Raw genomic sequence first — 12,927 nt, forward strand, 5'->3', positions numbered from 1 at the left:
GGCACTCGCTACCACGCCCAGCTAATTTTTGTATTTTTAGTAGAGACGGGGTTTCACCATGTTGGCCAAGCTGGTCTTGAACTTCTGACCTCTTGATCCGCCTGCCTTGGCCTCCCAAAGTGCTGGGATTACAGGCGTTAGCCACCTCACCCAGCCTGCTATGTTTATTTCTAAGCATACATACCTAAGCACTTGTTCTATGTTTGTATATATAGCACTTGTATGAATGATACCTATAATAAAGTTGAATTTATAAGTTAGGCACAGTAAGAGACTAACAACAACAGTGATGAAATGATTCATGTCCCGTGTGGACAAAGCAGCATGGCACAAGACTTCGTCATGCTATTCAGAAGGGCATGCAATTGAAAACTTATGAATTGTTTATTTCTGGAATTTTCCATTTAATATTTTTAAACCACAATTGACTGAGGGTTGCTAAAATCATGGAAAACAAAACCTCAGATAAGGAGGGCCTGATCTTGAAGAGTAGTAGGAGTAAAAGAATCACTGTACACTCTACAGAGGCAAAGGTAGAAACATAGCAACCTGCCAGACGGCTCCTATAGAAACTCAGGGAAGAGATGGAGGCAATACAGTAGAGGAGTAAGATACGCTCAGGTTCTGGAAACATTTTTAATGTACAGCCGGCATAATATCTGAGAGGATATTTGAATGTGTTCCCCACTTGAAAGTTTTTATTACATATGACCATGTCCTCTTTTCTTTTTCTTCATTTATGTGGTGACATTGGGCTGTGTTTGAATGATTGCTCAAACATTGTAGGGTCTTTGAGGAAACTGCACAAACATCATCATGGATATTCTCAACTGCACGCATTTTATCTTTTCACTACTATTTTAAGATGTCTTTTTGAGTATCCAGTACAACCTTTGGGTCTGTATGACACTTATTTTGATTTAAAGAACTCAATGACTTAAGGAACTTGGGACATCTCAGGTTGCCTCAAGAGATTAACCTGTTTAACAGGGAAGATAGCAAGTGTATTCCCTCCTATGGCAAACTCCTCTGAAATATCAAAGTTTGGCGCAGTGTTTCAGTTAAATTAAATGTCAAGAAAAACACTTTGTATTCCTTAGACACAAGACAAATGCCATATGTTAAGTTTATTTTTAAATGGAGGATAAAAACAGGAAGACCATGTTCCAGTCTGAGAAAATATTGATGCCATGGTGTTGGTGAGGCAGGTTATGGTTTAATTCATACGTGTAGATTAAAGAATCAAAAATGAACTCAAAATAATAATAATATCCTGAGGGAGCAGAGGTTAGGAAAGAAGAAAGAGAGAAATAAAAGATTGATCTTTTCGTCCTGAGCTGAAGGATGGAATTGTCATTACCTGAAATAGAGGTTATAGGTGGAACTGGTTTGAGGAAATAAGAATGATATCAGAAATTGAGTCATTAACCTGTTAAGTTTGAGTTTCAGATATCTATCAGACATCTGAATGAAGGTAAGAACAGGCAGTTAATACATGAGTCTAGAGTCTAGAAAACAGGTCTGGGCTGGAGACACAAATTTGAGTGTCCTTAGCCTATAGATAGGACTGGATGGATACATCAAGGAAATGAGCACCAGATGCCTCTAGCCCTGAATTTATAACACATCAACCTTGATAAGTTTATCTTTGTTTACTTAAGTCATTTTTCTCAACACATCACAGCCATGAGATTTCTAAAATGCAGCCTGCAGTGAAGAGTTGTTAGTCATCACGTCAAATATAGTCTCCAAGCTTTACTGTAAGGATTAATTTGAAATGAGATTAGCATCCCTAACAGTGGCAGAGATTGAAAAAAACAATCAACCCTGGGAGAAAACATACACGAAATGAAAATCACGAAAATAACAGTAACTAAATTCTTGAGTGCTGACTATGTGCACTGTCCTAAATAGATTATTAACTCAGTTAATGTGCTCAACCAGCCTGTGAGTGAGTGAAGTATCTGCTCTTATGGCTGTATTTAAGTACTGACTTAGTTTTTAAAAACTCTGTGTATCATAATTCCTTCCATTTTCCTATAGAAAACAGAAATAAATATACTCTTCCAGAACCAAGAATCTTCACAGAAGCCTTAAGTTTGGACTCAAAGAAAATCAACTTTGGCATGAGTAGTCAAGCTAAAATGCAAGATATGCTATACACAGTCAGTGCCAAATAAATGACTCTTTTCACTTTCTGTCATCACCACTCACCCCATTGTATCGTTATGACCACTTGTGATAGCCAAAACTCTTCTTCTGCTACATGCTGTCCCACCATTCCACTTGAAATAGCCCAAGGATGGAAGGACCATTCTTAAAACTCAATAGCAAAAAAACAATAAATTATAGTTTCTTTTTTTCTCTGGACTCACTTTTTTCTACCCTTCATATCTCCCACCTTGGTTCTTTGACCAGAACCCTACTTAAATATTCAGAACTCTGCCCAGGAAACCAATCTTTAGGTATTACAGGCCAAGCATATTAATTTTAGCTACTGTTGAAGCTTAACGAGAATTCAGCACCAACATATACTGGTGGAGTGCAATATACTTTCTTGAATATTTAGACTAGATTCTTCTTATAAGGTCCTTTGTAACCAAGGTACACAATTTTTCTTTTGGGAAGACTCCCACTTGCCTTCTCTGTTGCACTTCTGAAAAACCCTATGTATGAAGATCTGCACTTTAAAAATGTTGTATTTCCGCAGGTAATTCGCTCACATACCCATTTTCATTTTTTAGTTTTGATTTTTCCTCTGCTCTGGAGGATGCACAGATCCCCTTAAGAATCCTATTAGATTTGGGTACATTAATATACCCACAAGTTTATGAAATGCCATTTTGCATATTTCCAAGTTCAAATAGAGAAGAAATTAACATTTAAAATGTGCAACCTGATCTTTGGGTCCCAGTGGTTTATTACATTCATGTTTACGGCATCAAACTCACTGATGGTTTAACAAACAGGACATTGGATTAAGACTCAAGAAAACCTAGGTACTTTTCTTTTGAACTGAGACTCATTAAAGATAGCTAAAGCTATTGAGAAACAGATTGGACTGCGGTGTAAGGTAGAGAATTTCTCACACTGAGAGGTGTTCACCAGTGGCTGTGTAGAGGGGACTCATGCGTCAAGAGGAGTTTGACCTGAAGGTCTCTTCCAATTCCTGCTATTTGTGACCCATTTTCAGGGCCAATCCAAACAATTAACCTCACCATGCCTCACTTTCCTCACTGTGAAATAGCACTGACACCTATTCACCTCAGAAGTATATTCTAGGGTTTATTTCGCTACTTATAAGGCATGGAGCAGACTTCATAAAAAGGGGCAATCTAAATAGCAAAGTTTGTTATTACTTAAAAGGAAGGCATAGGAAATTTTCAATGCTCACTGGAAATAGCAGAGGTTTATTTTTCCTCCTCCATATGCTTCACCTGTTGCCTGAGTTACCCAATGTGCATGCAAATCAGCATTTTTTCTGTGTCCCATCTGAGTGCACCGAGTAGACAGGCGGCCAAAGCAAGTGTTTAGAATTGGCCATTTGGATATTTTTGAAAGTTGTATCTATATGCAGAGCTTAGCTCAAATTCATGTGAAAAAAAACAGCCTTCTTTCTGTTTTTCAAAGCGTTTATTCAACCAAAGTTGCATTTCCAATTTCATTCTTGGGGATACAAGTGGAAGAGACTTTTATGATATTATTTTGTATCTGTACGTTTTGTCTTTTTATTTAGAAAGATCTGAACTTAGAGAAAAGTTGCAGGACATGTACAATAAACTCCTGTATACCCTTCACCTAGATTCATCATTTATTATCATTTGGCTTCATTTGCTGTAATGCTCTATCATTCTCTTAATATAGAAACACCTATGACAATAAAAATAATACCAAGTAGTAGCACTGTTGAACCATTTGAAAGTAAGCTGCAGACATCTTGACCTTTTTCCCCATAAATACATTAGCATGAATTTCCTAGGAAGGACCTTTCTCGTTACAACCACACTACAATTATCAAGTACAGGAGACTTAACAATAACATAATAATGTTATCTAAATACATAGAAATATATATTTGCTAATATTATTATTGGCAAAATAATAGTATATATTTGCTAGTTGTCCCAGGATCACAAATGGCATTCAGTTGTCAATCCCTTTCATCTCCTTTGATTCAGACAATTCAGCCTTCTTTTGCCATATATGACACTGACATTTTTAAAGAGTCCAGGTCAGTTTTATTGTTGAATGTCCCTCTATTGGGTTTGTCTGGCTCTCTCTTATCTATGTTTTATTTTTAAATTCTCTCCATCTCAGTGAACCAGAAAAAAATTCACCTTATCAGCATAACACGCACCTTTACCATTCACTGCAACTGGGGTCCCGGCAGGGCTGGGTCACTCCATCAGGGCTGGCATCCACACACGGAAGGATTAGCAAAGCTAGGTGTTGTGCCTAAATCAATGTCCTTCCTCTGAAGTAATTATTTGTTTAGCAAATGATTTTTAACTGCTCATTACAACGAAATATAAATGACTGATGGATTGCTGCAAAATGCAAATATAAGGGAAAGCTTTCTCTAAATTTTGTCTACTGTGTCTTTTGAATTGTAAATTCTCCATCATTTGCTAATGAAGGCAGAAAGGCTTTTCTTAAGCAAACAATTGCTTCAGGAAGAGAAATGTAAAACTCACTCCTTCCCTGTTCTTTGTTCTTCCCCCAATTTCGGTCCCTAATCTTTAAATCTGCTGATCCTCCCCCTTTCTGAAGCCAATTTACCTATATACCGGCAAAAGGAGAAAAGTAGGAGTTTAACAGTGAGCTTTTTGTAAAAGATAAATTTATTCCAATTAGAAACTAGTCTTTCGGACTGAATTGTTCTCCCATTTCCTCTATTGGTATTAAAATATACCTTCTTTTATGAAACAATTATAAAAGTTAATGGTCACATTTGGGGGTGTGTGTTTATTAATGGTCTAGTGTACCAAATAAGGATTTAATATTGTGTGCTTGTCTAAAATGTTCTTTCTCTGTTTACTTATATAGCTATTTATTAATATAGTTAGTCAGTTTGTTAATTAGTTTTTCATTCAGTCAGTTGACGAGAGATCCTAAAGTTGGGAGGGGCCACTGATTTGGAGGAAAGAGCCCTAAATGTGGTATCAGAAGGTGGATTTGGCCTTAATCCCTGGGTCTGCCATTTATTAGCTATATAACCTTGAGCAAGTTACTCCAGCCTGCAGCAGACTTAGCTCATAATCTGTAAAATTAAGTGGTAATTGATGCCCCATCTGCCTCAAGAGAGCAGGGATAAAATTCTCCTACTGGCTGTGAGGACTCTGAAGCAGGTTGTGTTGTCTTGCACCCTCAGGGCCTAACATGAAGCTTGGCATCTAATGAGCATCCAGCAAATGTTTTCCCATAAAAATAAATGAAAGAAGTGAGAAAATGTATGTCAACTTTAAATCCCATAAATATGTAAGTCATCATGATAGAAAGATGTGACATTCTATTCAACACAGAAAAAGAGAGCAGTTCATTGCAGCACACGAAATGCACTTTTTAAATGTTTTCTCCATGTTATTTAGAGACCACATTAAACTGTCCCGTGTGGTTATAGTCATGAAAAAAAAAATCTATGTGATTGCCAAGCAGGTGGGTGATAAGAGAAAACAGGAGAGAAACTCAGGCAGCCTGAAGTCTCTATTTTTTCTCCATCTCATCAAACAGTCCTAAGCCGTATCTGTTCCCTCAGCACCAACAACTTGTATTTATAAGGCAGGATGATGATGTCAACAGATTAAGTGTTGGATTCACAAACAGCAATTTTAATCCAGGATTCATCTTAACTATCTTTGTAAGTTACTTAACTACTCTGGGCCCTGAATTCCTCATTTAAATAATAATAATAATAATGGTTACATCATAGGATTATTTCAAAGATTAACACATATTACAAATAACAAATATATGAACCCACGTTCTGTATTTTCTTTCATTTTTAATGTTCCTCTGTAGTTCAGGACGTGGCTCTGGAAGTGAGAAGACAAGCAGGTGATTATAAGTATCTGAGGGACTTCAACCACATTCACTGATTTGAAAAGGAGCAAGAATCCAGGAAGCCTATCATTCTAGCAATTCAATTTTTGTGTAAAAAGAGAAAAGGTTCAGGTATTAGTCCATTTTCCCACAGCTATAAATAACTACCTGAGACTGAGTAATCTATAACGAAAAGAGGTTTCATTGACTCATACTTCCACATGGCTGGGGAGGCCTCAGGAAACTTACAATCATGGTGGAAGGTGAAGGGGAAGGAAGAAATGTCATACATGTTGGTATGAAAAGAGAGAGAGAGCAAGGGAGGAAGTGCCACACTTTTAAACCATCAGATCTCGTGAAAATTCACTCACTATCACAAGAATGGCATGGGGGAGATCCGCCCCCATGATCCAATCGCCTCCCACCAAGTTCCTCCCCCGAAACATGGGGATTACAGTTCGAGATGAGATTTGAGTGGGGCCACAGAGCCAAGCCATATCAGATCATGAGTCCTAAATCTTGACAAGGTTCTACAGCAACTACCCTCCCATTCTACCACTCCCACACATTTAACTCTGAAGTTCAATATCATTATACATTTATTGTACATCAGAATCAAACCTAACTATGGTGGTAGAGAAACCTCTCCTCATTTGAGCCACACACAAAAAAATGTACCGTCTAGTCAAAAAAAAAAGTAGCTACATAAGTAAAACAAGAAAAAGAAAAATGTGACTTGGGCAGTAGCTGGAATCCATGCTGAATCTTGCACTGAACATATCACAATTTTCATCTGAATACTCATGAAGCTTAATATTCCCTATTGATTACCTACAGCTGACAAGCCCTGAAGGCACAGAACTGCATACAAAAAAAAAAAAAAAAAACCTCAATTTTTCAGTGTGACAGAAGTCCTTACTCTGAGAGCCAAGGTGCAGCGTAGTGAGCACCTGTTAACATTAGGGGAAATAAGAGGGAGTCTTTTACACAGTGGCTTTCCTTGCCCTAGTAAAGCACTTCTATTCTGAAACAGTGCAGATCAATACATCCACACCTGTGGTAAACCAAACATTCTCCATGTCTCCATATGTTAGTTAGACATATATGTTTTGTTGCAATAACCAATAGAGAATTTTTTTTAAAGTTCTGTTTCTGCTTTTATGATCATAATTTCTAAAAATTCTATGGTCTTTTAAAAAAATCAAGTAGGATTTTCCCATTTAACCTTCAACTATTATTTGGAAGAAAATGTAATGAGCATGAGCCATTTACAAATAGTTTATATGGCAGGAACTGAAAGATTATATAGAACAACCTGACTAATTAGCTGGTTAAGAGTATTTTATATATAAATATTTAATAAAAGGCTCATAGAAGTTTATAGCCTCGACAAATCTCCATATTCTGTTGGCTTTGTAAGTGAGCAGGTGTGATCTATTTCATCGAACTCTTTTGGAAACTTCAACCAACTTTTTGTTTACCAAGTTTTACAGTTGCAGGCTTGATTTGTTAAAGATGGGAGGTGTTTGCTGAAAGCTGGAAAGGACAATTGCATTCTAAATAAGTTTAAAATGCTCCTGAGAAAATTATGCTTCCAAGCCACACATACCCACAAAGGGGAAATAGTATGATCCACCACAGAAAGATGAGTGACAAATGGGAAGTCAGGAGTGTAACCATTAGGAAGGTGGCCACTGGGTACATTTTGGAGTTGAAACAAGTTTACCTATAGATGACAATAAACAATACTCTGTCAACAGAACAGTCTCATTGCATGATTGGATGTCATTTTCTAGGTCTAATTCGTCTACAAGAGCTCATCAAAGCTCCCTCCAGATATAATATTAAAATCAAAATCCGCCAGCTGCCCTCTGGGAATAAAGATGCCAAGCCTTTACTCAAGGAGATGAAGAAAGGCAAGGAGTTCTATGTGATATTTGATTGTTCACATGAAACAGCCGCTGAAATCCTTAAGCAGGTAAGAGGGCTAGGGAGGAGGTGGAAGTGTGGGAGAAATGTTATTTTCTATTTTTCAAAAATGCCATCTAGTTTTCACTTCACACAGCATAATAAAACTGCAGCAGTCCAGTTTAGGCTGAAGATTATAATTTTCAGAACCCTTTTAAAGAGGCAAGGGGCTCAGAGAGTTCATGGGGCTTCGGTGAAGCGGTATGTGAGTGTTTCGTTATAAATGTGTGCTTCTATGGGTGGACCAAGTGGTGTGTGACTCCTACCAGCAGAAGATGAGAGGAGGACATCATTTCGAGGTGATTAAACATCTCTCTCTCTCTGTCTCTCTCTCTCTCGTGTCTCTTGAAAAGACTGCGGCAGATTTCATTTACACAATGCCTGACTTGTCCTAAATACATCTTCCTCATGGCAAGACCCCTTTTGTCAAACATGCAGGATTGCAAACACAATAAAAAAAAGGCATATAGGGACAGTTACAGAAAAGATGCCTCTTTCTTCTAATTTGTTGTAGACAATAAACTGCTATGCATTAATCTCCACAATGTGGGTGGAAATACTTAGTAAATTGTGAAATCCTATATAAATGAAGACATGAGTAATGTTCAGAATAATAACAATAGAACAATACTTTCTGAGCACTTGGTCTTATGCTTAAGAAAGCAAATTCACCGGGAGGCCGAGGCAGGCGGGATCACCTGAGGTTGAGAGTTCGAGACCAGCCTGACCAACATGGAGAAACCCCATTTCCACTAAAAGTACAAAATTAGCCGGCCTGGTGTCACATGCCTGTAAGCTCAGCAACTCGGGAGGTGGAGGCAGGAGAATCGCTTGAACCCGGAAGGCAGAGGTTGCAGTGAGCCGAGATCACACCATTGCACTCCAGGCACTCCAGCCTGGGCAACAAGAGCGAAACTTCAACTCAAAAAAAAAAAAAAAACCCAAAAAAGTAAATTCAGAATTAGAAGAAAAAAAAAAAGAAAGCATAGACTAGTACGTCTCACTCCAGAATGATTTTGCCCCCTGGAAACTTAGAGCAAGGTCTGAAGACATTGTGGGGTGTCATATTTGGAACAGGGTCCTCTACTGGTAACTAGTGGGTACTGCTAAACATCTCGTAATACACATCTGGAAAGGCGAGCGAGATGTTTAAAATAGAAGCATTAATAGAAGATCAGATGACTGAACTTGGAAGAAAGAAAAAATAGCCAGATTTTATTTATGTGGTCTGCCGGCCATCTCTTTATGTTTAAGTCGTTATTGTGGCATAGGCAATGTTTTTATCTAAATAACACAGCTGTCATTGTATTCTTTTGTTTAAGAGGTCTGGGATTGCTATGTTGTTGACGGTAAGGGCCAGTAATTTCATAAGTAGATAAACCCCTCCACAGGAATGCAGAACTGTGGATTCTTGAATCACTAGAAAGAGCTCTTTTCAAATAGTCATCTGGCCTGACTCTCTGGTGCTCCATCTCACACTTGCAGAGCACCTCCACACAACCGTTGAGTTCAGAATTGAGTTTTTAATTGCACTGAACATCGGCAGTCAAAAAAGTTAACCAAATGTTTCCATTATCTGTTGGATGATTAGAGTAAAAGAGAAATCTATTTAAAGTTGGAGCTGGGAGGCTAAGGCAGGAGGATCACTTGAGGTCAGGAGTTCAAGACTAGCCTGGCCAACACGGTGAAACCCTGTCTCTATTAAAAATACAAAAAAATTAGTGGGGTGTGGTGACGGGCACCTGTAATCCCAGCTACTTGGGAGGCTGAGGGAAGAGAATCACTTGAACCTGGGAGGTGGAGGTTGCAGCGAGCCAAGATTATGCCACTGCACTCCAGCCTGAGTGACAGAGCGAGACTCCATCCCCCAAAAAATAAATAAAATAAAATAAAGCTGGGAACACAAAGTTGCATTTGAAAGCAATTACAGACATCACCATATCTAATTCTCACACTTTGCAAGATATAAAATGACATCGCCAGAGTCATGCATCCAGTGCTTTCTCCACCATGACATGCTGTCACTCCTGTTAGGCAGAAGAGTATTAGTTTCTTAATTCTACGCAATAGTTACATTAACAAATCTTTAGATATTAAAATTATCTCTCAATAAAGCAAGCAAGCATGTGGCAGTAGTGTCAACAACTGAAGAACTTTAAAGGTAAAGAAATGCAATCAGTAATCCTTTATCATAAGGCTTCACTTAAGAATGTTAATACAGTTCATTAAAGGATGTAATGAAGTGTGTGGGTCAGAACTGAGAAAAACACCCAGATTTATGTGTAGCCCTCAAAAGGCAAAGAAGCTTCCCTTCCCAGGAGCCTGTTGTAACAGAGGTTGAGGACGTCTGTTAGATTTAAGAGAATGATTTGCTGATGAGGCTTCTCTTTGCTAGATACTCATTTGTCTCACATAACTGGCCACACCTCTCCCAAGGGCGGGTCTGGAATAGGCAAGAGCAGTGTACGGTGGTGGCAAGGAAGGGCTGTTTCTATTTCACTAAATTTGGGCTTGAAGTTCCTTTGATAGAAGTGCTTCTTTCCTAGTAGCCTGGGGATTACATCATTCAAAGGACAATTAAGACAAAAACAAAAGCAAAATATCTAAGAGCGGCACTCTCAAGAAATGTCTAGCTGGGACAGCAGGGAGTAGGATTAGTTCAGCTTTGTGCCAGCCACTGACACAGACGTTTTTCTCTCTATCCTCTCTCTTATGTTTTAGCCTATGTTTGCTTTTCCTAATCATTTTAGTGTTAAGAGTGGCTGCGAGACTTGGAGGAAGACACTAAAGAGATGGCTCATCCAGTTTTCGTTCTAGACTAATAATCTGCAAATATTTTAGAGATAAGAACCCTTTTTTAGAGGTCCTAGCATGAAATTCCTCCTGTATTGCATGTAAAAGGGCAATTGCTCTTTTTGGAATAACTACAGAGGACTCAGGTCAGCTTAACGGGACTTCATTGGAACTTCCAGAGGCTGATGTGCTTGAAATGGGATATTGGAGACATCAGAACTTTTCTGTTCTGGTCAAAGTAAGGCCTAAGCACTCTATGTGATCCAGCTTAACTTGCTCCATTTGCCCCGAAGAAAAACCTGTAGAAACAGAGGCTTGTCTGCTAAGAGGTTCCCTAGGGAGGCTGAGGACTCAGGAGTTCTGGTTCCTGATTATGGCTGCCATTGCACTACTCCTTGAACCCAAGGAAAGGAAGGAGACTTACCTCTTTTACCGAGGGTCCTAAGAGGTGCCAACGAAGGTGCATGGCATCCTACATGATCATAGCATCAATCTCCAACAACCCCCTGAGGTGAGTTTGGTATTCTCGCTTTCGAGGTGAGGCAACTGATGCTCAGACAGGATAAGTGACCCAGATAAGATCACTCTCTGAGCCTGGCTAGGCTGACATGTGGTCTCCAGACTGCCTCATCTCAGAGCCTGTGTGCTCACTTTACTCTGAAGGGCCCCCAAGCAGAATGGATGACTATTCTGAAGTAGGCTTTCAGAAATGTCTGGAAAAAAACACGACCATATGCTGTTGGTCTTCTTTAGATAAGATTAGTATTAATAGCTTTTACTTTTCTGGTAACTGAAATCACTGCCAAGAACATTTCTCTGCCAGGTCAATGTGGTACTCTCTTTATGTGCATTTTCCATCATTATCCTGCATTTCCCTGCACCTTTATCATATTTTCCCACCTTTCAGTGATTCTTAAGAAAAGAAGAAATCAAAGGCACTTTAAAGATATTTAACATTTATCCAAAAGTAAAAATTGGGGAAAAGTCTGTAGTTATTCTTGGGCATGCTAATTACTCCAGCAAAGTAATTATTTCTATTCATATTGAACAAGTACTATATGATGAGAATCTGAGAAGTTATTTCTCCAAAATTCATTTGAAATTTGAATGTCAAGACTTGATTAGGCTACAGAAGATAGGGCTTTCATATGAACTTTCTTCATGAATTTCTACCGTTGGAAAGTTTCCATAAACCAGAAGGTTGCATGTGTCCTCTCCCCAACTTATCCACCCACCACCTCGCAGCATGGTCCTGATGCTTTGAAAAGATGCTGCTCTCTCTGTAACCTGCCTTCACCGTGGAAACCACTGCGTCTCCTCACTCTCATTTCCCCGAGTCCAACTACTCTTTCACTGACTCTTTGCTGTTTGTCCTTCTTATACACCCTCATCTCATTCATACCGAGTGTGATTTTCCTGAGGGAATGGCTGAAATGAGATGAATTTAAAGAATGAAGCAAAGGGCAAGAAAGCCCTACCTATGGAATTCCCAACTTGTGCCTAGCAGGATGCTGGGTGCTAAGCAACCATCTCACGTAAGTGACTCAATAACTTCTGATATGATCAGTATTATTCCTCTTTTGCAACTGAAAATTGAAGCTAAGATAATTTTATCTACCATATACTGAGCATACACTTAAATAGAAAGTACCAAGGCCTGCGTGAGCTGACCTTGCCTCTCTCTCCAGCCTTCTTGCTGGCCTCCAGTATCTGATACTTCATTTCAGAGGCATCCTTTCTGGCCACGTGACACAGCCTTTTCTCCCCACATCATAGCCTTTGCACTTGCGGTTGCCAAATCCCGGAACATTCTAAATTCCCAGTCATTCCCACCTAAGTTTTCAAGAATATCTCTTGAGAGATAAAAGAGAGGAAGCTCCCTTCTCATTCTCTATATCCCTTCACTCTACTTAGTTTCCTCTGTCACCACAATAAAAATCATAGCGAATTAACACATTTACTCATGTGCTGTCCATATCCCTTAGTACACTGTAAGTTCCAAGAGGACAGAAACTTTGTCTTTTTCCCCCAAATCCCTAGCACCTACTACATTATTTGACACATAACGAGTGTTCAGTACAGCTCTGTCAAATGAATAAATGAGCCAAATGAATGAATGAGCCAAGA

At 38.9% G+C, this 12,927-nt stretch overlaps 1 protein-coding gene across 5 annotated transcripts in view; it reads left to right on the forward strand.

The window, feature by feature from the left end:
- GRIK1 (glutamate receptor, ionotropic, kainate 1) overlaps positions 1–12,927 on the forward strand; it is a 415,343-nt gene that overhangs the window by 266,611 nt on the left and 135,805 nt on the right. For all 5 annotated transcript variants that reach the window (XM_011926464.1, XM_011926463.1, XM_011926466.1 and 2 more), the window contains one exon: positions 7,836–8,017. In XM_011926464.1, the coding sequence (XP_011781854.1) occupies positions 7,836–8,017 (182 nt within the window). The remainder of the gene's footprint in view (positions 1–7,835; positions 8,018–12,927) is intronic.

Source organism: Colobus angolensis, unplaced genomic scaffold (assembly GCF_000951035.1).
Source record: "Colobus angolensis palliatus isolate OR3802 unplaced genomic scaffold, Cang.pa_1.0 Scaffold69, whole genome shotgun sequence".
NCBI lineage: Eukaryota > Metazoa > Chordata > Mammalia > Primates > Cercopithecidae > Colobus > Colobus angolensis.